The sequence below is a fragment of the Chelmon rostratus genome, chromosome 15, assembly GCF_017976325.1.
Source record: "Chelmon rostratus isolate fCheRos1 chromosome 15, fCheRos1.pri, whole genome shotgun sequence".
In the NCBI taxonomy this organism is placed as follows: Eukaryota; Metazoa; Chordata; class Actinopteri; order Chaetodontiformes; family Chaetodontidae; genus Chelmon; species Chelmon rostratus.
Window position 1 is genome coordinate 22,542,052 of NC_055672.1, and position 25,034 is coordinate 22,567,085.

General features: G+C 40.9%; 2 protein-coding genes across 2 annotated transcripts in view; one reads left to right on the forward strand and one right to left on the reverse strand.

The window, feature by feature from the left end:
• Positions 1-1,409: 1,409 nt before the first annotated feature.
• vrk1 (VRK serine/threonine kinase 1) lies at positions 1,410-18,884 on the reverse strand. The gene is made up of 13 exons (XM_041954168.1): positions 18,822-18,884; positions 18,068-18,227; positions 17,779-17,834; positions 16,436-16,505; positions 15,783-15,870; positions 14,994-15,102; positions 13,663-13,755; positions 10,778-10,910; positions 9,262-9,382; positions 8,982-9,040; positions 6,448-6,617; positions 2,196-2,289; positions 1,410-1,734 (listed from the first exon to the last, which is right to left on the reverse strand). The coding sequence occupies exons 2-13, from the start codon at positions 18,225-18,227 to the stop codon at positions 1,568-1,570; spliced, it is 1,320 nt and encodes a 439-aa protein (XP_041810102.1). The 5' UTR covers positions 18,822-18,884; the 3' UTR covers positions 1,410-1,567.
• A 4,042-nt stretch (positions 18,885-22,926) lies between these two features.
• Positions 22,927-25,034, forward strand: part of si:dkey-288a3.2 (protein phosphatase 1 regulatory subunit 37) — a 66,382-nt gene continuing 64,274 nt past the window's right edge. Inside the window, exons 1-2 of the mRNA XM_041954100.1 lie at positions 22,927-23,086; positions 24,658-24,758. Of these exons, the coding sequence (XP_041810034.1) occupies positions 22,927-23,086; positions 24,658-24,758 (261 nt within the window). The remainder of the gene's footprint in view (positions 23,087-24,657; positions 24,759-25,034) is intronic.

Here is a 25,034-nt window from a genome sequence, read left to right on the forward strand (position 1 = left end):
ATCACGGAAGAGCTTCAGGACTCTATCAGCTATTAGTCAGCACCCGATTCAATCGATCTTCATCGGTCTGAGGGAAACTCTCTGTTGTTGGACAGATATAACGCAAACCAACAATCTCCTGCTTCTTTTTTGCTCCTACCTGGTATGCAAGGTGTGTTTTAGAAACTGATGTTATGCACTTTTGAGTTTTTAGTTAAGTGCACCCCTGTTTATTAGCTATTCATTGGAACATTTGGATTGCAGGTTTTTATCTCTTACCTTTAAACAGAACACTTGCCTTTTCAGCTCTTTAATTCATCAGAGAGATGCTCAAATGAACCCGATTCTCTGGAAAAACCCTGTCGAGAATCTGGATTAAAATCCATTCATTACCAACATATTAACACTGACTGACAAATCAAAATGTGACCTAAAGGTTCTTGGTAATGTTAAAAAACAGATACAGCTGATCTACGAAGTGTCAGTAAATGACAATAAAGCCATTAGTTACAACTTGTGAACCCTTTATAGGCGATGCCTTATCACAAACTTGTCGTCCGCAATACAATTTAACAGCTTGACAAACAACCTCTATCAAAATGATCAGAAAGTTGAATCAACAGCTCTATAAAACAATTTCAAAACAAACTCAACGTTAGAACCTTCCTGAAGGTCTGCAGAGCTGTTACTGACTGCATCAGCTAAGTACAGCTAAAAAACTGTACAGTGAGTGTGTATTTAAAGGTGACGTGCGATAATGTGAGTGTTGTATTTGCATTATTTCTCTACAGGGATGGAAAGCAAGAGACCGCGTTTGCTGATTCTTGATGTTACGCGAAGTCAGATTTGCTTAAATGGACCAAACCCGACATATGTACTGTATGTTTACTGGACATGTCTGGTAACATTCCTAACCGTCTAATTCTACTGGAAAAACCATTCGCAGATGATTGGTCCTCTCTTCACTTGAGTATACAAACACATGGCTACATCTCTGATCAAACTACTCCAACTCACACTTCAGCCTTGGCTGTGGATGAGAACTTCGGCACCTCACTCCTTTGACTCAGTTTGGGAAGCCTTTCCAGTTGCTGCCAGCATGAGTGTTTGTGGCCCAGTGGATCCACGGACTCACTTGATTTCAGTTTCAGCTTTCAGTTTTAAGGAGGCTGCTTCTGTTAGGCACACACAGAGCTTTACTCGTATGAACGACGTTCAGTTAATAAAGATCGTGGTCTCATTGAGAGAAAACTCAATCAGCTGGGGACTCACTCGCCTGACACTTCCCACACCGAGCTAGGAGTGAGTGCTGCTCCTTATTGAGGAAAGGCCGTGTTTAGCTCTCAGTCCTGCAATAACTGCATTCTTTCTATGACCCCTGACCATGAAACCTTTAATTAAAACACAAAGACGGATAACTTAATTTCCTCTTTATTACAATGGATCCGGCTTCAATCACACCAAATACAATCAAATATAAACACTGATCAGTGCGTAACAGATGGAAAATCCTGTTGTATAAAACTTAAAAAAGCTCTTTTTTTAGGAAGCAGAGGAAAGACAGAAGGGTTGAGGGAGGAGTGGATGCTCAGGTGCTGGTTTTCTTGGTTCTGCCTCTGGATTTCAGAGCAAGTCCAGGTGAAGTCTGGGTGCTCATCTCCACCAGCCTGGTCTTGGGCTGACCCTTTTTTCCACTGCTGGGTACCTTCCTTGTTCTAGGAATCTTTTGGGGACTTTTCCTCACTCCATTCACTTCTGCCAGGGAAAATTCATCATGTTACATCTTAGCATACAACTACTTAACACCGCCTGACTCTTTGACGTCAGTCTAAACTGATTATCTATCTGGGCATGCGCTGCTTCCAGCTACTACAGAACACAAACTTATGCATTCGTGGTCTCATGCTTCGTCTGGTGAGAGCCGCCACAGCTGCTCTGCGAGTCCTCATTGTAGATTTCTACCTTCACTCCAGTGAATGTGGAGTACAGTGAAGGTTTTTTCTTTATGTCCACTGTATTCCACATTCACTGGAGCTCACTGCAGTGAGGGGAGAAATCTTTTTGTTTAGCAAAAAACAGAGGTCATCAAACTCTGACTCTCACTCTGTCTCAGTGTGGACATCAGGGAGGCTGCTGCAGTCCCACTGGAGTCAAACCATACTCCTACTTTACATTTTCATTCATAAATAAATTGAACATGAACAACATGAACTGACCTCTTTTCTTTGCGACTTTCGTTTTCTTGATGGTGCTTCCATCATTGTCACTCTCATCTGATTCAGCTGCTGCTTTCTTTCTCTTGGTGGTCTTCTGGAAGGAGAAAATGAAGAGGATTGTTGAAGACAACTGGACGGCGTGTGAACATGCAGAAGTCATTTTAAGTTTGTTACCCAGCTGAGAGCTCGTGCTTGTTCCTGCTGTTTAGAATACATAAATTCCCTTTTGTCTAATTTCTAAGAGACTGACACAATGTCCTGATATTTTGTTTTCAATTTCTAGTACTGTAGCCGAGCAGGGGATCCTCGATGGACATTAAAATGGCTGCAAGTTAACCATCAAAAAATAGACTAAACTGCCAAAAAGGGGCCCAACTGCAAGCACAACGAGTCCATTTAATGTTGAAAAGTCTTTAAATGAAGACATTTTTGTTTTTAACTAAAATCAAGAAGCGGAGAGTTTGTCAAAGCTCTCAAGGCCTGCAGCGTCGTCTGATGGTGAGTTTGATGAAGAGACGATCACTGAGGCGAAGCCTCGACTTGGCGTCGAGGCGACCCGACATTTCCGAGCCTCCAGCCTTTTGTGTGAGAAGTCTGAGCAAATGCAATTATGCTCTGCCATCTCACCAGCCACCTCACACACATTAATCCATTAAAACATCTGATTATGGGCGCTGCTGCTTTGACCTCAGAGTCCCAAACAGAAACATTCCAGCTTTCCTTTCTTCTGCTGCTGAAGCGTTTAAACAGTGAGGTCAGAAGAAGACGAAGGTTTCTCAGAATCACTGCTAATACAGCAAACACTATTCCATAAACTCTGACTTTATTATCTCTTTCCTCTCGACTGAAATCAAAGAGACTGTGAGCTCTGCTGAGGAAAGAGAATGAAAAGGTGGCCTCTGAGACAGTCGAGCACTTAATGAAGGCAATCAACTGCTCCGTCCGTCCTCTTCCTTCCCGGGCCCCTATAATGAAGCTCCACCCTCAGCCTGAACCATCACTCACCCCCCTGTCCCTCTTCCCATTTTTGCCTCCATTTTGACAATTGCTACCTCATGATCACCATGCGGCGCCCGCTGAGGTGAACAGATTGGCGGGATAATTACATACAATAACTAGCGCCGGGGCCCGGTAACCCTTTGGCTGGCAACGCCACGTCCCCGGTGGCATCTTCCATATGCACAGAGAGCGAGAGACAGAGACAGAGAGAGACTGGAGAATAAGAGATTAAGACACAAATAGGAAAATGGAAAGCAGGAAACAAATATATCAACAGAAGTAAATGTTAGAATGTAGACCTGTTAGAGGACTGAAGACTTGAGCAACTGTACAACAGACGGTATTTCTCACTAATCAAACAGATTTCAGGGACCAATTTGTAGCATCAGTCTTTTAGCATTATATCATGCATATGTAGCAATGAATGCATATTTAAGACCCTTTGGCAGGGTCCTCATTTTATAATTAGTCAGATGGAGACAATTGTGTGTGAGAGTTCACACAACAATTTCCAATTCAAAGACCACATCTAACAGCCCAGATGACAGGGAGTGTCCTTCCCCGCCTGTTTTATCAGGGATACTTACTTTCAGACAAAAGAAATCAGGTCTCATCTTGCTGCCTAACCTATTAAAAAAATGTAATGTGCTTTATGATGCTGACCTGAGTTTCAAAGTGATTCAAAAGTCTTTAGCTCACTTCAAAATATATCGCAGGAATATTGCACAGTGATCCCTCGCTATAACGCGGTTTACTTTTCACAGTTTCGCTACTTCACGGATTTGCATCGTGCATTGTGTTCTGCATTCTGATTGGCTAAAAAGTCACTCCGCTTCTTCTCTACCTGTGCGTCAATAACGTTGCAGTTTAATATGTACCCGTATGTAAAACAGCTTGCCAAATTTACATTACGTACGTGCAAATTCTCTTGCAATTTCGAGTTTCTCTAAAACCCATAATGTCGACAAAACGCTCTGGACCGACAAAAGCGCCTGCGGCAGGGCCCAAAAGGCAGCGGAAGATGCGGAAGAAAAAAGAGCAACAACAACTGCCTATCACTATGTTCTTCTCCCGAACAAACACACCCGCACCGCGGGCTTCAAAAGAAGAAAACACTGCAGAGCGGAGTCAGGATGCAGCGGCTCAGTCTGAAGAGCAGTGAAATACACCTGAGTCACTATTTGTCCGACCGTACTTTGTATTTTTTCATAATCATTTTTAATTTTCTCCCGTTTAATCCAATTACTCGGGTCGCGGTGGGCGGTGCTAATCTCCGCAATTTGAAGCCTTCTGTTCACATTGATGATTAAAATTATTATTTGACAGTACAGTACAGAGGTTATTTGTTAAAAAAAAAACGTTTCTAAAGTACTTTTATTTGTGAAACAAATGCTTGAGGCTGTAAAATGGTTTGTTCTTTCTTTTCAATGTATAATAGAGTATTTAATTGTACAATAATTGTAAAAAAAAAAAAAAAAAAAAATTTCTACTTCACAGATTTTGCCTATCACGAGTTCTTTTTGGAACGTAACCCCCACGAAAAACAAGGGTATACTGTACTGTAAAGGCCTTCCCTCTGGCCTGCCACACAATCCGGCTTCCGAGATGGTTGTCCGGTGATGTCCGGGGGTGATTTACTGCTGCCAAAGCACTTTGATAGATAATTCCATTTAGAAGATAAATGTTGGTGTCAGAAATGAAGTACTGTATTTGTATTTTTGATAGCTGGTGATGTTGTGGTGGGGCACTGTGCTGTCTTATGTCTGTCCTTTGTTGCTATATTTGTCTGACAATTGTCACACAAACAAACAGAATATCCAAAAGGATTCTAAATAAAATTAACTAAAGTTAAGGTTCATGCTTTTTTAATCAAAATCAATAAATATAAATGAATGAAACAGAACAGCGGCAGTGTGTTTGACATTAAATGTAGTTTTTATTATTATTATTTAATAAGTGTATTGACTGTAGCTCATTGTCAGTGAGGTTACAGTTGTGTTGAACTGTAATGCCCAGATCCGAACTGAGCTGGTGGTGTAGCAAGAACACCTCAATAACAAACTGACTGTACTGCATCCTCCCGTTTTTAGAGCTTGGACTCCTGAGTATGCGAGTTAGCATTGGCTAGCTCGATACCTATCACTGACAAACAGCGTGCGACAGTCGACTTTTAAGCCAGCAAAATTGATGGTCAGTGGTTCAAAATGAGAAGCTGCATTTGTCTGCCTCTGGCTGACATGAAAGACCAGGTCTCTGAAATATCATTACAAGATTCAAGTTGTCAATCAGCTCTCATCACAAGGTTTCACATGAATCCATTTATTTGTGGTGGTCCGCCACAATATCAACATTGCCCGACATAGATTTATTTTCTACCTCGATCAAACACATCATGTGTTTCCCCGCATGTACTTTACCTCGGGCCGCAGAGGTATATCAACCACCCCCACAGCATGTTTGGTGACTCATTTTAGCATTTTTTGTTTACATTTTTTTTCTGAGAGAACTACGCCATCCACGATCGATTAACTAGAGAACAATTTCCCCTCACTCTATCCCTCCCATCCAGTGACAATTCCCAGAGCAACACGCCCAGATGACACAGAGGAACATTATCATTCATCTGAAGTCGTGTTTGTGTCCTCTTACAAATATCCAGCTAGTCTCAAACTGTGTCTGTCTGCTGCTCTCTGCTAAAACAGAAGGGAGCTGCAGATTCAGCTGATAACTCTCTGTAGGTTTATCAACACTAGAAATCCCTTTCACGTTGTCACTTCATCCATTATTATTAGAAACTTATGATTATGATTAAAGCTGCTTTAAGTAAGTTTTGCTGATAATACTTCTGTACTGTACTTTTACTGTGACATTTTGAATGCAGGACTTTTACTTGTATCAGTAGCTCCACACTGTGGCTTTGCTACTTTTACATAATTAAAAAATTGGAGTACTTCCACCACCACTGGCCATGTTCAATCACTTCCTATCAGCAGGTGTAGGCACTGGCAGATACTGCTCTCTATATACAGCAGTGATTAATATGGTCAGCACTGTTGCAGTAGCCTAGCTTCAGAGCGTCATAGCTTAATACTAGCCTTAAAGCTACAGCACACGGTCCGCCCACTGTATAATAATTCCACAATGAAATTAAACTGGGAAGATTCAGAGAATTCCTACAGAGAATTTTATTACTTAAGTTACTCAAATTGTTGTTTCAGTGTGTGTGTGTGTGTATGTGTGTGTGTGTGTTTACCTTAGCAGGAGGTGATACAGCTCCACTGACCGGAGTGAACTCTAGCTTGCCGTCATCTTTAGCCTGCATAGCCTTCAGTCCAGCCTGCAGGATGGAGCGCAGCTTCTCGTACGGTGGTTTGTCCTGGTACCCCAGAGATTTAACCTCCTCCATGAACCTCTGGATCTCATCTGCAACGCAACAATGCAACACACCACAAACTGAAACCCTGCAACTCACTGCTTGCCTCTTTGCCCGTATCAGTGTCACAACCTGGCTCTAAGTCGTGACAAAAGAGAGAAAGACGCAGGCGAATAACAGGTCATTTATTTAACTATAGTACATAATAGTAAACAAAGCTAGAATACCACGAGGTGTGACTATCAGTGAAGTAAGTGGTGAGGGTACATGTTTGCATAAGTGCAATGTGTAGCGTGAGGAAAAGATGAGGAAAAAATATTGGATGGCTGAAAACAAAACAACAGTGCGCGGGTGGAGAGAGAGACTCTCCAACAGAAAGGAGGGGTCTTATAGTGTGAGAGCATCAGGCCCAGGTGCTTCTGGGTAAGATGATCAGGAATCTGCCCTCCAGGTCTCTGCTACATGAAGAAGAACATAGAATAAGCAAACAAACCAGACAATGGCCACACAATGGTACTGGAAAGAGCGATCTTCTTATATATATCTTCTGTATATCAGTGTATACATACTTGTATTAATATATCAGTACATATATTTTCCCCTATCCTTTATGTGTATGTACACTGCATATCACTATTTTGTTTTGTGACATTGATTTATTTTAGCTAGCTCTGGGAGGGCTTGTCCTCATGAAGTGCCTTGATCAGGTTTTGTGATGGGTGACTGGAGTATATCAATAACCCAGACTAAACATTTCTGTCCACGTTACACACTATCTTTTTTCCAACACGCTGCCGTCACAATAATGTTGCACTCTGGTCGCAGCGTCCTGGCGAATCCTGTTCGGAGCGACTTTCCTCAGACTAGAGACACAGCCGCAAACACGCACAAAGGTGGAGCTGTAAACATCCGGTTGGTGGTGCTCAGCGGAGCAGAAGGAAGGAGGTGTGAAGTTTAGAGTTCGTCTCCTCTGCTTGAACGGACACGCTGCATGTCAACATTTACATGTCAACTCTTTACGTCGACGAGACAACAAAATGTGAAGGTTGCCATTTACAGTCGCCACTAACAATGTTTGCTGCAGGGTGTTATCGGACTTCCATCCAAATGAGGACCGAGCAAAACTAGGATTAAAGTAGAGGGATTAAAAAGTAGTCAGGGAAAGGATTATAATCAGATGTGGCTGGTGCAAGAAACTATTGTGACAGCAGTATATACTGTGATATGGAAGAAATTCAATACAAAAACAGTTAATAGTTAAATTAACCAGATGGGGGTGTCTGTCGAAGGCAACATAAAGCAGTTCTGCTCACTGATTTGCAACATTGGTAACGATGGTTGTATTAAACACAAAACATCATTGACAAAAACTAGCTAAATAAATAAAAACAATTAACCACAGGAAACTGTTTGAGGTATCTTTTACTTGTAAGTTACGGGCCTTACGATTTTCAATACTGTTAAGGTCAGGTTCAGTAACAACCATTCAACATATTGACAATCTGTAACAGAGCCCACCACTCAAGTGACAGTTTAATTTATCTGATTAATAGTGGCCTCCTTGTTGACTGATCGCTCTCTAAAGTTGTATCAGAGATGTGTGCTAAGTTACAGCCACTGCAAAAGCCAAACATGTCCTGCTTCACACTGAAGGTATGTTACTAGCAAGGTTAGTGAGATAAGCTTTTTGCCTGTGGCTTGGGGTTAGGCATTTAAGTTGCAATGATTAAGGTTAGGGTAAGGAGCAGGGTAAAGCATAATGTCAGTAAAGGTCCTCAAAAGTAGAGAAGTACACCTGTGTTGCTGACACAGGCTACTCTCGAGGACACATTTCACGCTGTGCAGTGAAACCAGTGTGGTAAACGAGCGACAATAATGACATGCTGTATTTGTAGATTATGTGATAGCCTACATCCAAGTAGACTGCATGCCTATACAAATTAGCTGTCTATCACATGGTAGCATGATTCAGCTAGCCAGCTAGCGAAAGCCTGTCATACCACTGCAAAACCTTCAACGGCTGAAGTGATAACGCCGGGCTACACTCTCCTGCCAGTGCCAGCGTCTGTCATTGCACTGATCATATACATGACTTAAACTTAAAAACTTAAATGACGGAAATCCATCACAGCGGCAGTGAACTTTCAACTCTGTGACCCTTTGCAATTAATGCTCATGCTGCTGAGTGGCTGGTTTAATCCTGTTGTCTGAGGAGTTATCAGCTAGATGGAAACCACAAAGGGCCATGCTGGACCATTAAACAGTTGGAAAAACTCAAGGGACAAGAGTAATGCTTGTTGATTTTTACTGGTTTACAGCCCCTACTGGCCATGAGCTCTTCACTCACTCCTGTCTGCCGCCTGTGTGAGAGTGTTTGCGTGTGTGTGTGTGTGTGTGTGTGTGTGTGTGCTTACCTGGCTTATCTTGAGGGGCGAAACACCTGGTCATAAATTCAGAGATGTTTTCTTGACTTCTGTAAGAGCGAAACAAGTAGCATGAGTTTCCACACAAGTCTGAAAATTCTCTGTTTATTATACCTCACTCTACTGGAAAAATAAAACTGCAAAAATGTTTTGTATAATTCCGAGTTTTCCAAATTCCACACTTTTTCTTGGCTGGATGCAGCAGACAACCTCACGCTTTCGTGAAAGCTCTGTCCGAGTTCTGTGATGAATGCAGGTGTGCTTCTCCCACCTGATTTTGGAGTCTCTGACATAGATGGGGTCCTGCAGCTTGTCCTCCCAGGGCAGCCGTCCACATAGCCACTGAACCATGCAGTAGCTCAGGATCTCCAGGTCGCTCCGCCTACATGCAGCTGAACCCCAACAACAACATGAGCCACAGCAAACACTGTCAGCAGCTTCTTTTAAGTACAGGGATTAATAGCAATACCAGCATTTAAGGAGGATGTGTACTGCCTGCCAGTTGTGAATACAACATAGTGTACCTGTACGATCAGATTTATCTTACAACAAATCCATTTAACGACTAGTTCCACAGCCTACAAAATACACTAATTTGCCTTCGTTCCCAGCGTGAGATAAGAAGATTAATATAAATTCCCTTTCTATTCCCTTCCTGTGTTGCATGATGCTGGAGTCTGGACATGGTTAGCCGAGCTTAGCATAAAGACTGGGAAAAGATGCAAACAGCTAGCCAGGTAGTTCAAAAATACCCCTATCATGATGCATGTTGTTAGTTTGATCCATATACAAACAACCTATTATCCAGGCTCCAGCTCTGGACTACATCTAAAGAAAGTGAAAAAAAGCATTTCCCAAAATGTTGTACAATAACTATTATGATAATAATAACACAATTAAAAAGCAAAGAACACAATAAATCATTCTGTTAAAAAGACTTTTAATTCTTCCAATTAATTAGCTGGAAGTCAGTTTCAAGTACTTGTCAATCTTTACCCCTATTTCATTACTACTGATACAATGCATGAATTCATGCTGAAGCTAATCAGCTACCTCAAGTTACAGCTGGTTCTCAGGGTGTTAGGCTGGGTAGGCTGACTTTTTTCACTGAACATAGCAAGCACTGCCAAGACAGTGGCAGCGGCACTGCCGGCACACTAAAACTACGGTGGGGCTAATCCATACAACGGTGGGGCTCAAATCAGTATTTAAATGTGAATACAGATACAACAGAATAGCACCCACTCCCAAGGCAAGGCCAAGGCAAAAATGACATACAGAAGACCCCAAAAACACAGCACGTTACATTCAAATCAGCTGACGCCTTGTTAAAAGCTGTGGATCTGAACTGCTGCGTGTAGAACTGCAGGGGCCCTCTGGCTCAGCAGGACAATGTTTCTACCAGATTGAGCCACCCGCACAAATGCGACCACGTAAGATTTTAACTAGCACACTCTGAAATAATTTTAAAATAATTTTGGTTGCAGTCTAGAGCCCTGAGTAGCTAATACTGTTAATCCGTGGCCTTTGGTTAGTGCCTCAAAAAAATGTCAAATAGACCTTTTCAAAAGTGAACGACAGCAGAGATGTTGTTTTTGTCTCTAGGCTTGTGATGTCCCTGTCACTTTTCCTATTTGTGTTACACTGTGTAATTAGTGTGACCAGAGTCAAAACAATACATTTTTTGGGAACAGATGTTTTCACTACATCACAGAATTAAAGACCTGGCAGCCTGGGTTAAAAAGCTGTATTGAGGCTCGAGCACTTGTAGCAGTATTTGGACCTACTTGCTCCTTTGTGCGCGTCGATGCTGGTGAACTCTATGGTGCCGTCGTGACATCTCTTGGGGTCTTCCTTGTACTCTTTCAGGACACTGTCAGGTGCATACCTGTATGCCAGCCCATAATCTACTAAGTAAACCTACAATTCACAAACACACCAGTTGATACATGCACACAGCCATGCACAGACCAAGAACAAGGTCACATTTAACAATTTATATACGTATACAAACACATTTGCAATGCTTCCCAAAATATAACTATATTTTTAAAATGCAAACTTCATGCAATATAGACAGAGATAGGCGAGGGACATGTTTAGCCTACCTTTGCACAAAGACTGAAAGCATGGGGAGCAGATGATGCCACCCTTTTAGACTTTAAATTGCTATTCCACCTACATAAGCTTCATCATTATTAATTAGTCTGCTTCATGCTTACATACTACAGTTGGTTATTGGCCTTAATAAAGAAACATACAAAAACAATAGAAAACCTACATCTCAGTAACGCCAGAGGAAAATAGCATAGCTTAAAAAACAAAAAAAAAAAAAAAACACCTTACCTAATATTAAAATCCTCAGGGGGCAATTTTATCATTTATAAATAGCTATTTAATAACACCACCAATGATACATTATTAATCTTCAAATTAAATATTTGCTCCTGCCTTGTTTGCTAGAAAAGCTCTTAGCTGCTACCATCTAATCTCCCCCTCTTTGGAAAACACACACACACACACACACACACACACACACACACACACACACACACACACACACACACACACACACACACACACACACACACACACACACACACACCTCCCTCTTTTCCAGACTTAATTGAATCTAATGAAGCAGCACAAGTGTATTATGATCAAAAAATACAATCATCTCCCTGCTTTCAAGAAGCAGTGCTGGGGTCAGAGTACCACTTTAGTTTCCCAACATTAAAGAGGCCATATTATGCTCAATTTCACGCTCATACTTACTGTATATTTTTGAACAGGTTTACATGCTTTAATATAAAAAAAAAAATAAATAAATAAAAACAGTTAGTTTTCTTATTTTGTCCACTGCTGCAACACCACTGTTCTCTGAAACACACTGTTTTAGATCCAGTCCTCCTGAAGGTCCCACTCCCAATTAGCCCAGTCTGCTCTGATTGGTCAGTTCATACAGGGCTGAGCAGGCACCATTCAACTTGTTTCCCAGTAGCTCTGACAGTGTTTTAGCTTCCAGCTAGCTGCACTTCTACCATGATTATCACACAATAAAATAAAATAAAAACTTTACCACCGCAAATGTTCATTCACCGAGCATGAATCTTATCCATTTTCGCCTCGGCCCCACGGCCCAGTGTGCCCCAAACACAGCTTTGCAAAGGTCTTTGTATGGTCTGAGCAAGCTAGCTTGCTAGCTAGTGTCAGCTTCATAACACCAAATTAACCACTCAATAGGGTTATAAAAATGCTAACATTACATTCAAATCAGCTGACGCCTTGCTAAAAGCTGTGGATCTGAACTGCTGCCGGTAGAAATGCAGGGGCGCTGTGGGTCAGCAGGACGGTGTTTCTACCAGACTGTGCCACTCGCACAAATGCGACCACGTAAGATTTTCACTAGCAAACTCTGAAATAACAAAATCTTCACTGCCACATATCTTTGAGTAAGAATTGCCTCTGCCTCACGGCCCAGTGTGCCACACACAGCTTTGTCTTTGTATGGTCTGAGCAAGCCAGCTGCTGGGTACTAACCAAATTAGTGTAAGCATCTCTTTTTCACTTTTTACCCTCAGTGCAAGTAAATTTACATGCAGCAGTAACACACGCACACATACTACTGTAGCAGAGCAGGCTTCATATAACAACAAAGCTAAACCTAGCCAAGCTAGCGCTGCAGTAAAAACACACAAAAAACAACATGAAAAAAAGAACGTAACCGGCATCAAACCAAGTATGTTAATAACTCTGTTATTTAGCTGGCTTCGATTGAGGCTTAACATTCACACAGTTTCTCTTGACTGTCACTCAGTACAACAGGATTGGTCCGACATCGGAGTAGCCAAGGAAGCAGCGCAAAATGCTAGCACCAAGTTAAACAGGCTAACCAACAAAATAAACAGCCAACAACATAAAACGTGGCAAAACTTAAAGCTTCAAAGTCTGATTTCAGGACACAGGCAGCCATTATGGATCCATCCTTGAGCTTGTACAGTTACTGGCCCCTCAAAGTAGATTCCAGTGGTAACGCACACAGTTTTCCAGTTGCTATGCAGACATTTCCACAACATTTCCATCAAAAATAATGTTAACCTACTAGGTCTTGACATCCTCAGATGGTGGGAGTAGATGAAGACCTTTGTGTTGATCTTGCAGCCAGCAACAGAGCACTTCCCGTGCTTGGCTCTTAGATTCATACAAGCCCTAAAAGCAGTCCGAAGTAAAATGTTTAGCACACAAAAGAGTTTTCCAGTCCTCATGGGGACCTTTCCCTCACATTTCCATCAAAAACAAAAGTTAATCCACAGCGTCTATCCTCAAACAGTGGGAGTAGATGAGGATTTTTGTTAGGTCTTGCAGCAACAAGCAGCTGTGTTACATAGTGACGTAGACAAGTAGCGGAAAAAATGGTTGGACTACTGACAAGGCATTTCAAGCAGTTCAGTAGTGTCTTCTGTGGGAGAGAATAACTCCCTTTGGTGTGGATTTTGTAATTTTGAGAAATTTTACGTGGACAAAAATGAAAGGGAAAACCCTTTTAAAAAAAAAAAGCATAATATGGCCTTTTTAAGAAATGCAGTAATAAAACATTGAAGGTTTTGAAGCACATTTCCATTTCTTTTCCCCAAAATAGAATGCGATCTGATCCTGTGATGCCTCTACTGACCTGGTTGGGATCACTGTGGCTCAGCATGAGGTTGGATGCCTTAATGTCAGCATGCACATACTCATGATCATGGATGTACTCCAGGATATCAAGCTAAACAAAGAAAAAACAGGGATCTCCCTTAATATTTGTGCAAAAAAACAAGAAAAACACATTAGACCCAGATTCCACCCAGAATGCATTGGCCTACATTCTCAGATCTCAGCTAAGTGTGAAAGAGGTCTGTACAGTTTGGACACATTCTTATGAAAAATCCCGTCCAACAATTGAAAGGTCACCTGACTCCACCTCTTCCTGCACCCATACAGCAGCATCACTTGAACACTGATCCCTTCCCAGCCCTGCTGACCTAATTTGCATAGTGAGACTTGATGACATTTTAGGAAGAATTGGAGATAATAGAAAATGTATTAATACACGGTGTCAGAGCAATGGCCCAATGATTAGATGTCAATACCCAGACACACTCTAATTGTAGCATGATTCCATGTATGGGAAAGGTTTTGAGGTAGAAAAACAGGACATTGATAGTTCTTCTCCATGCTCTCTGTCGGCAACATAGTCCCTCAAAATGACATGACTTTCCTACAGCGTTTCCCCTAGGTTGCTTGCTTTCTCTACTTTCTGAAATAAAGCACAAAGAAACAAATGCATGCATTTCTGTGGGATGTTACTGACAGCCAGAGTGAACTAAAAGCATTTAAGAACTGTAAAATGGGATCAGCATACTCTCTGCATGACTGTGTGTATAGTTCTGTTGCAGTAACCACTGTTGTTATAATATTGCACTGAAACCACATTAACTGTATATTGACATTAACAAGGCAATCTAGCTACGCTAGCCAGTTAGCCTGACACTACGCAAGGCTAATTTCTGAACAGGCTAACTGAAAAAGGTCTTTACCAACATTACGGTGGTAGAATAAATACACTTAACATTGACTAGACAGTGCAACATCATTTTCATAGAAAGAATTTAGTTATTGTTTTACATGAACCATATGGCATGAATATGCATATATATTTACACTGTGACAAGTGACTTCTGCACCTGTAACTACTGTAAAGGATGGGCAGAATTTCAAAATACAAATTCAAAGTAAAGGCCTCTGAGCATAGATGTCTAGAAGTGAAGAATTCACCACATAACATAAATAAAATATTTTGTTTCTTTCGGGGGGCGCGGGGTCCCATAGGGGGCTCGCTGCCCTCCTAGGCAACAGCAGGGGAAAAACTACTAAAATTCCCTCAACCTGTTGTTTACCACTTGATGGCAATTCAGCGGAAAATATGCAAGTGAACTGAAAACGTTTGATCATGAAATAACCAACCAGTCGAAGACCGAGCTGCAAGACCAGTTTTCTGGGGAACCTCCTTCCACATTCTTCAAACTTCTTCTGCAGGTCTGTACCAAGCCTGTCAATAACCATGAACCTGTACCTGGAAGGCATAGAGAATATTTATTTAGTGCTTCTGCAGTGTCTGAAGTATTACTATTTGTTGTAAAAGCAATAGACACATGACATTGCAAAACAGCAGAACTTTCTGATCGACTGATCTAGCTTTGTGGACATAGCTTCCGGATCTGAAAAATGAAGCCAATAGTGCCTTAATCCTGCATATTTGATAACACCGAACTTGAGGCTTCAAAACAGTGGCTCCATCCACTATGTATTATACAGTCTTTCTTAGGCGAGAGAGAAAAATATTAACTTGTCAATTGCCCAAACCTTAAGAGTCCTTGTAAGATGTTAATGAGAACCTCTGCATGTTCAGGATCAGTTTCAGATTTCTGACAATGATGATTTAAATGACAAGTTGTTATTTTATAGAGAAACCAACTACAATGTGATAGGTACTGTCAGAGTACCTGTAAGTAGTACCTGTAAGTTAGTAGTACTGTATGATACTGTTACATTGATCTAGTTGGCCTTCGTAGGTTCAGAAGATAATCAGATGAAACCTGAGGGCAACCTTTAACTAGCAAAGTGATGCCTCCGGCCACGGGTCTCACCAGCATGGAGGCAGGAAAATTAACAAATTTGTCACAAAAAAACTGAGAGTGAGTGGGGCTGGGTATTGAGTGTGGACCCTTTTACTGGTCCTGGTCAAAGTCTTACCTCTTCCCTCCTCTTTCATGCAGACCTGAGCCCCAGTACATGGGAACTCCCAGACTTTTCAATTTGCGAGACTTCATCCAGCTCTGAACTGCAAGACAAGAGGAAACTTATCAGAAATGTTGCAGTAAGTGCACACCATCGAAATCAGTGCAGTTTGACTAGAACTTCCTGTGAACACACTGCTAACTGGAACGGGTGTGGGTGATGGCTGCGATGCTCTAAGTAATAACAGTATGATTCCGTGGGGGGGAGCTGGGCAGCGGGGCCGCAAGCTAATCTGCTGCTGGGACAAATATTTACCAACAACGTGAGATTCCAGCATGAATAAAATATGAGCCTTTGGTTCCTTAGTAATATAACAGCTAATTGTCAGGGGAGATTGACATTTGGATTGTTATTATATAAAATGCAAAGCTGTGGCCTGGGGGCCAATGGCGCTGCCACCAAAAGCTTCCCTTCCTCTGCAGGGCCCCGCCGTGCCTCAGCTACAAGATTGTCTTTTTAATTAAGAAAGTTGGATTTCTTTTATTTGTTTGCCCTGGTGGTGAGAGACTATGCTGTGCTGTGATCACAAGGCTAACTCTGGCTTAGTGACATACTTCTAGTTGTTTGTGTGTGTGTGTGTGTTTATAAGGAATGATCATGTGGCTTACTCAGATCAGGCTTGGCAGCTCTCATGTAAAACTTGAGCTCAGAGAACAGTGGTCCATTGTCACTGGGCTCCTGTGGACAAAATAAGGGATACATGTATGTTTAGACGAAAACTAGCACTACAAAAACAAAGGACTGTGTCGGTGTGGCCGTGTTGTTACAGCTGCAGGTAAAACAATGAAATGCAAAACTGTGGAAACATATCACTGACCCAACAGCTTGGAAGTAAGCAGTAGAAATACAGCATTCAGGTGTTCCTCCAGGACTGTGCTCTTGCACAAATGTGACTGTCCAGTGAAGCACCTTGCTCCTTCATGATGCTTTATATTAGGGAAAACTTGAGCTAAATTGACATGTTTTTGCCGGATTAAATAAAAAAGGAAGAATTATCTTTTGATGCACTGTTTCTGTTGGTCTGAACACAGCCTGAGGGCTTCACACACCAAGTCCACTTCAAGCAACTACACAAAGATTGACGGGTGTGCTGTCAGACACATTCTGTCAAAAGCTGCACATGAAAACAGGATAGAGGGTGTCATCGTCTGAAGGGGTGATTCAATCATTGATCACAACATATGTGATTATAGATGGTGATATACACCATCATGTAATACAATTCCTTGACAGTTTATTGAGAAACGATTATAAATAAAATAATGAGATTGGAATGTCTTTTTGGCTTACAGTATGTAAGTGCATTACACAGTAAGTCCGATGATGCCATAAGGCAGCGCAAGGACATTTTATTAATTTCGCACATTTCCTCACAAAGAAATTCTATACATCAAAGTGTGTAGTTGAAACGATTAGGCATCTACCTGATTAGTCAGTCAACAAAATATTGATCACTGCCTAAAGCCTGACATCCTGAAACATCCCAAACAGGAAAAGAAATAAACACAGGGAGAGGTCAAGGTCTCTGTAGATGCACACATCACCACACACTTCTAGTGAGTCACAAGTGAGGAATATTTTGAAATCACGAGTCTATACATCCTACTATCCTGCCTTGAAATTTCCGATATGATCTGAGTGAAAGTTTAACAGAGAGAACGTGACTGCCAAACAGACGTGGTGCGATCAGCGTCATTAACTCTTTCGCTCACAAATGCGGTGAAATGCTGCACTGTCAACTCCGTGAATTAACTGATTCGACAGCTTCATTAGAACAAAACAGAAGCAACAGAAAACACATGTAACTGAAAATGAATTTGTACTCAATGGAGTGGGCTGTGCATGTATCTAGGGCATAATACATCACTTTTAAGTGAAGTGCACACGAAATGTATGTTTAAAAAAAAAAAACTGCCCAAGAAAAAGATGTTTTTGGTTTGTTTTGTCTTACCACTTTGATGACATAGCGAGCATCTGCACCCACAGGTCTTGCAGAATTCTCATCAGCTGGCATACAAGAAAGGAAATTTTTTCTCTAATTAGTAGTTATATCTTATGCAGTACAAAGTTGCATTTAAATACATGAAATAGCTAAGCATCAGGCACTAGGCATTAAGTTTTGTTCTGAGAAAAAGAAAGTCTGATGAATGACACACATGCAGTCAAATAACCTATAGATGCCTTTTAGCAGCGCATGTTTGACGTGTGACATGGGTCATCAGCCTTCCATCTGTTCTTACCCAGATATATGAGGCCAAAGCCCCCCTGGCCGACTGGACGCCCCAGCTTCCAGGCCTTCTTCCCGGTGTCTGTCAGGACCTCTCCGGGTGGGAACTCCTCTGCCAGCTTCCTTTTAGCTGGAGCTCTGCTGTTCCCCGCCGCCTTGCCCTTTGGAGGCATCTGAAACGCACAGTCATCTGTGGTTTAACTCCATGCTTTACAATCGAAAGCATTTTGGATGTTGGTTTTCAAAGCGCAGTGAAATAGAAGTAAACTTACCGTACTTACTTAGACTTACCATATGATATCAGTTCAACCTACAAAGTGAGGTTTCACCTTATCTGCTACATACCATGTTGTATTTACAAGCGAAGTAAGGCTACTGCATCCTGAGTTCGCCAATTCACGTTGCCTGTTAGTAACGTCAAGTATCTGCAGCTTTTACGTACAATAACGTAGCTTTAGCTGACAATATAATTACCCCTATCTGTTGTGCAAATACAACAGCTTACTGGTTTAAAACACAAAACGTTTACGGGCAGACTAGGTAAACAAAATGTCACGTTATGTGGTGAACATTACTACTGTTACGCACTTGTAATGATGGTTAACGTTAGCCCTTAGCCAAACAGCGCTGTCTCGTTAGCATCGATAACTCACGTTAGCTGCTAGCTTGTATGACGGCGTTTAATAACAAACGCTCTGGGACATCTGTAACGTTGTCAGTAAAATCGACACTTACATATTTTAGCAAACTGTAGGATGAATACACACCTCGATTCTGTTGTTTATCGTTGACTGTAGGTTATGCTGTATGAGGACCAAACTTCCCGCAAAACTACCGGTCAGGAAGTGGCGTCACGACACTTTGCTATTCTATTGGTCGATTACGCTGCGTAAGTTACGACTGAGATTCTTCGAAAGCGTAAGTGCTAAAACGCTTGAAATACCTGGTGGGAATTTGTGATGTTTCGGTTTACTGAGCAGGTAAGGAAGAAGGCTTTCCTCTAATTTATGGATTCATAAAATTAATTTCCATGTTTGCATCAACACACTGTAAAGGAACAGTAAGTGATAGGCTAAAAAAATCATATGTCAGAGGCGTTTGTGTAGCATTGTTGTTGTTGTTTTTTTTACTAAACCATTTAGTAATGTCTCTTGTGCTCATATCTTTTTTTGCAAGTGACATTTAGTTGCTTCCCAGCTGCTGGTGCATTAGCAATTATTAACAACACACCAAAACTCATCAGGGTTGGTTGTGCACTGACACACAAAGGGGGCAAAAATGAGCTGTGGGCTTGTTTATGTAAGGTGTTGTTTTGTAAAGTGTAAAATATAAGTTTAATACTGAAATAATAATGGCTCTAAAACTAGATTTTAACCCAGGGCCCCTTTACAGGATGTGGTCTCAAAAAATAGACTATGATGTGTGTGCTCTAGTGGTGCATACAATATTGACCTAGAACTCCAGTCAAAGGGCTGATAATCTAGCCTGACCTGCTATAATGTTCATTTGGGGGAGCTGTCATGTATTTTGCTTCCACCAGATAGGGATGTTATTGAATTTGTTTCCCCAACATAACTTCTGCTGTGTTGTCAGTATGGTACAACGCTGATTTCTAAATGAAAGCTATACAGTGAAAACAGCAGTGAGGTAGCAGTTAAACCTGATTTTACCAACACATTCCTTCTATGGGCATGTCTCTAGATGGCAATATCTAGTTTGTCCACCACTTTCATTCAGGAGAAAATATCTCAGTAACTGCTGAATGGATTGCTATGAACTTCTGAACAAACATCCATGTGCCTTCAGGAAGCATTCGGTGAAGTTGATGTTGTCAGTGCTAAACATTTAGTTAAAGCACTGCGATGCCTACATACAACCTCACAGAGCTGCCTGCATGGCTGTAGATTTTAGTTTTGTTTGGTACTTAACTTTTGGTTCAGCAATGACAAACTGTAAATCCTACTTTCTTGTGGCTATAGAGAGATTCAGTCACAGCCAGCAGGATGCACTGAGTAAAGCCCATGATTTATTATAAAAGAAAAAGCTCCTGAAAAGTTTACATGCAGAATCCAAAAATGTAATTCTCAAATGTTTGCTGCCTCTGTGATACCCATCTGTGTTCATTCTCTTTCTTTCATGTCAATAATTTCCACTTTGTGTCGGTTTTGCATGGCTTACATCTCTTGTTTGCCCTTTATGCTTAAATAAATAAATAAAAGATAAATGTGATTGTAGCCACAGGTGTTTTTCTTTGGTGTGTCAACACCTGATAAAAAGTAGGAAAATGGTGGAATTGATCATATAACACTCAGGATGCAGCATTAATTTCATCTGGGACCTCAGCACTTACTCTGTAATTTTGATATATAACTTTCCCAAATCAAAACTCAGGAGAACATTCAACATTATTTATTTATTTATCTATTTTTTCACCAGTATCAGACATCAGGTTGCACCCTGGTTTCATCTGTGATCTCCAAAATATGTACAGTCAGACTGAAATGATAAAATGACCAATTTAAATCAGTGTTTTACCAGTAAGGGTCTCCACACTCTCCACAAATAAACAATGCATATGGTTGAAATACTGATCAACAGGCAAAGGTTATTTGTAGGATTTGGACATATTTGTTAAAGTGGAGACAGGAGAAATTTCCAGTGAAAGCGAGGACTATAGGGTACAAATTTAAATGCTGATGGGGTCATTATGATACAGCCATTACATGGTGCAATCAACATTTACTTCATAATAAGTTAAAGCAAATACTTGTCTATTGCCTGTTTAAATAAAATAAAGGATACTGTTCATTACACATTTCTTTTTATGAATAGCAATGTGTAAAATCCTATAAATAAAACACTTTACATGTAACATGAACATAAAACATTTCTGAGATTTTGTGGGCCAGAGCAATCAAAACAATGAGCCAAAAAAAAAGGCTAAAAAGCTCATTATCGCTGACAGAAGAGATTTTTTGAAGAGGTTCAGATGCATCTTGATCTCAGCGCGAGCTGTCCCAAAATGGGACTCCTTTAAGATGTTTTACTGCATATGAATGAGCATGGTTTTTGCAGGACTCGTCAGTGGCAGAACACGTAGCAGTGCACAGTCCGTGACTGACTGAGTGCACGGTGTATTTCTGCCCTACCACCTACTGATATCTGATTTATTTTTGGAATAGTCAGCAGACTGCCATTTTTAAATTTGTAGAGCCCTGTTGGGTACATAAGGAGTGACTAGAGATGAAAAGTAGGATGGCACAAGGCTGTGTAATATTTTATAAATTAAAAGTAGAACCTTAGTAGAAGTAGAAGTAGATCCAGAAAGTGCAGAGGTAATATGGTAAAAGTTTCGATTGGCTGATATTCTAGCAATAATATTTTGAACAAGTTGTTGATTGGTAACCCAAAGAAAAAGTGTATCACAGTAGTTAAGACTGCATGAGACAGAGAGGCAAATAGTGCAAAGTGTAACAGTGTAAATAGTGAAAGGAATAGGACAGAGCACATATCCCTGTGGCACACCATAACTGACCTTGTAATCTGATGCACAGTTGTTGGGTAAAATGAAGTATGACCTGTCTGATAAACATGATTTATATCATGAGAGAGCAGTGTCACCAGTATAACTTTGTAGGTCATGTAAGAGAATGTGGTGATCAGTCGTATCAAAAGCTGCTCTGAGGTCTAGGAGCACCAACACTGAAACTGAGCCAGAGTCCGAAGCAAGTACTTATTATTTTTACCACTTTTGTCAAAGCGGTTTCTGCGCTGTGGAATTTGCTGAAGCCAGATTAATAAGTTTTTAGTTCAACTAAATGACAATATATTTTAGCAGTATTTAGCTGTACAGATTTTCCAGTATAACATTATCATCTGTGTATTTACCAGCAGTCTGATAAAAGTCATAAAATCTGCAGGAAAGTTTTGTCATGTTTGCAGCTATGCCAGCAGTACAAGGAGCGAAAATCTCTGAGTATATCTTCTTAAATTACTGAGAAAAAGATTAGATTAATAAACAACTTTTTAGGTCATGGTTTTGCTAGTTTATTTAAAAAATTGAAATCTTGATTATATTCTAGCCAAAAACAAGAGTGGAGTTTGTCGTCCAGAAAACCAAAACAATGAGCTAACAGGGAAAAAAAAAACCCTCAGTAGTACAGCAACTGCAGAATTATCTGTGAGATTGTCACCATGAGTGACACATTTGACATTACACAGTCATCTCAACTACTGTCAATATGAAAATGTTGATAAGTGTGATGCTGAAGATGAATTAAGGTCCTCTGAAGATAACAATAAGTCAGGTTAAGTACAGCATGTTTTTTTATACAAGACGTCACATCTCAAAATTCCTGTATGCCATTCTGAGCCCTCGCGTTTCTGCCTCTGACCTGCCTCATTTTGAACCAGTAGAAACCCTGGTCAGATGTACACTTTCCTGCGCCGTACCTGCCCGTCTCATTGGGTACATTTCCCTGAATGCTGCTGTGTAAATGCTGAATTTGAATATGTGTGTAAATGTGCAGAGCCTTACCTGTTTTGAACATGTCATTTGATACAAGCATATTGGGTTTCACTTGCGACCCGGCGCACAACTCATGAATAAGATATTGTTTCTTTCGTGTCTTGTCTTTCCAGGTGATCACAGAGTGGAGGGAGCTGCACTTCACATCTGACAAGGCCAGTGGTCCAACTGTTTGCACATCAGCTGTTGCACACATTTATTCTTCCTCTTCAAACTAGTATATCTTCAGCACCTGTTGCCATGGCTTCTGGAGGCGACAGGCTACAGCAGTTTTGGACACGCTGAGTGTTGACTGATTTAATTGAAGTGAACCTTCTCTCCACGGTGGGGTCCTGAACAGAGGGATGACCCACTGCAGTGACAATGATGAGCGGAGTGATGATGGAGCAGAAAAACCCAACAAGAACCAGAAGAAGAGAAGCAAAGGAGAAAAGCATGTGTCTTTCCCTCCTGACGAACAGATCGTATCTGGATTTGCTGAGCACAGGAACACCGACAGAGAGGGTAAGATGCTGCTTAGCAATGTGTTGAATACAAGTCTGGTTTGAACAAAAAATGACAAATAATTAGTGTATTAAGTGTATATAAATATATAAATACATAAGTGAAGCATTTTTCCATACTTACAGTGGTCAACTACTGCTGAACAAAGTCAAACATTCTGGAAAATCCTTGATTAATCAGGATGCATTTAGCTTACAGACTGTGAGCAGGGGGTGACAGCTAGCCTGGCCGTGCCGAAGGTTCAAAAATACACCTGCACCACTGAATCTTATAATAACACATAACTCATTTGTTTAATCCGTACACGAACAGAAATGTAAAAAACGTCACTCCCTGAAAACCACAAACTGTCATTTTTACATTCTGTTTGTGTCCATGAGATGCTATGTGTTAATTAGTGATATTTTATTATTTTTTAACTTTGAAACCAGCCAGCTAGCTGATTTCCTGCTTCCAGTCTTTATAAGAAGATAAGCTAGTACCCTCCTAAAATGATCCCAGCTCTCGTCAAGATGATTAACAACAGAAAATGAAAAGTAATGTGAAAGTAAAAATCCAAATTCAGTTGCAATCCAATTACACATTGAAGAGTTATGGCCTGTCATGTATATCAGATCACACCTTCAAAGGTTTGGTACCCAACAGACAAATGGTCAGTGATTCCCCAAAACACACTCATATGTTTTATTTTGACTCATCTTCTTATGGTGTGCAGCACATTTGGTGAAGATTAGATGAACAATGTGCCGGAGGAACCCAAAAATGTGTTTACCAAACGATCAAAAATGGCAGAAGAATTATTGGAGCAAATGGGCGTGGCCTATTGCTTTGCTCCACTGCAAGGTTCATGAATTATTTGCCAAAATGCAAAACATGTCATAACTGGCCATGTGGTGGTGCTAGTCGTACCATGTTGGAATATGTTAAGCATTTCCAGATCGGGCACCTGTCCATAAAGAATGATTATTTAACCACTTGTAGTTGTTGAGATTCAATTTTCAAACGTGATCCCCATTGACTTCCATTCTGAATTTAATATTTAAAAAATAAAGAATCGATGAAACATGCCAGCTCTCACACTAATAATAATGATAATGATTAAGACTAAAGGGAAGAGAAGACAATAGTGTAACTAGTTTCAAGTTTTATGAATAGCTGGTCTTTATTTATGTTTTATCGTCTCATTATCATCAATGCTTTAAACTACAAATGTCTGAAATGCAGTCCAGCTTTTAAAGGATACACACACATCAAAATGTTTAACTGCTTCAGTCGTAACATCTTCTGTCCTCTCTCACATCTGGAATTTCCCATCCCATAAGGCTGTGGTTGATGAATCGAAGTGCTTGATTGGTTGATTTATTGTTCAGACATTCATGTCCTTCCAGCTTCTCACTGACTGCCATCTTGCCTGTAGTAGACACACACACACACACACACACACACACTGCGCACAGCACAGTTTACGGTACGGCGTTTCTGAGCTCCTGAAGCACTTTTGAATGGCGGCTGATGGCTCACTGGGACGCAGAGGCATTAAAGCAGTGAATGAGTATATTCTTCTATTTTAGCTGACAGCTGCCTCACCTTGACAGAGGTAATGGTGGCCTACCAGCAGAGCTGCAGCAGACACCAGGTCCAACCCAGAGAGCACATCCTGCAGCAGCTCCAGGTACGCTGCTTCACACATAAGTGTTAGTCTTTGTACGTGTCAATCAAACAGCATGAGGCAAGTCTCTTTGTTGGATTCACTGTTGAAGTTTGAGTTTCTGTGACTGATGCCGTCATCAGTGGCTATCACCGCTCATTCTGCTGCGCACTAACTTACTGTATTTCCCAACACTGTGTCAAAATGTGAATCCAAGAAGAAGTACAGTAACTGCAGGGATGATTCAAATGAAGCAAACTAAAACTAAAAGCAGTCAGATCAAAACTTTCAAATATAAAA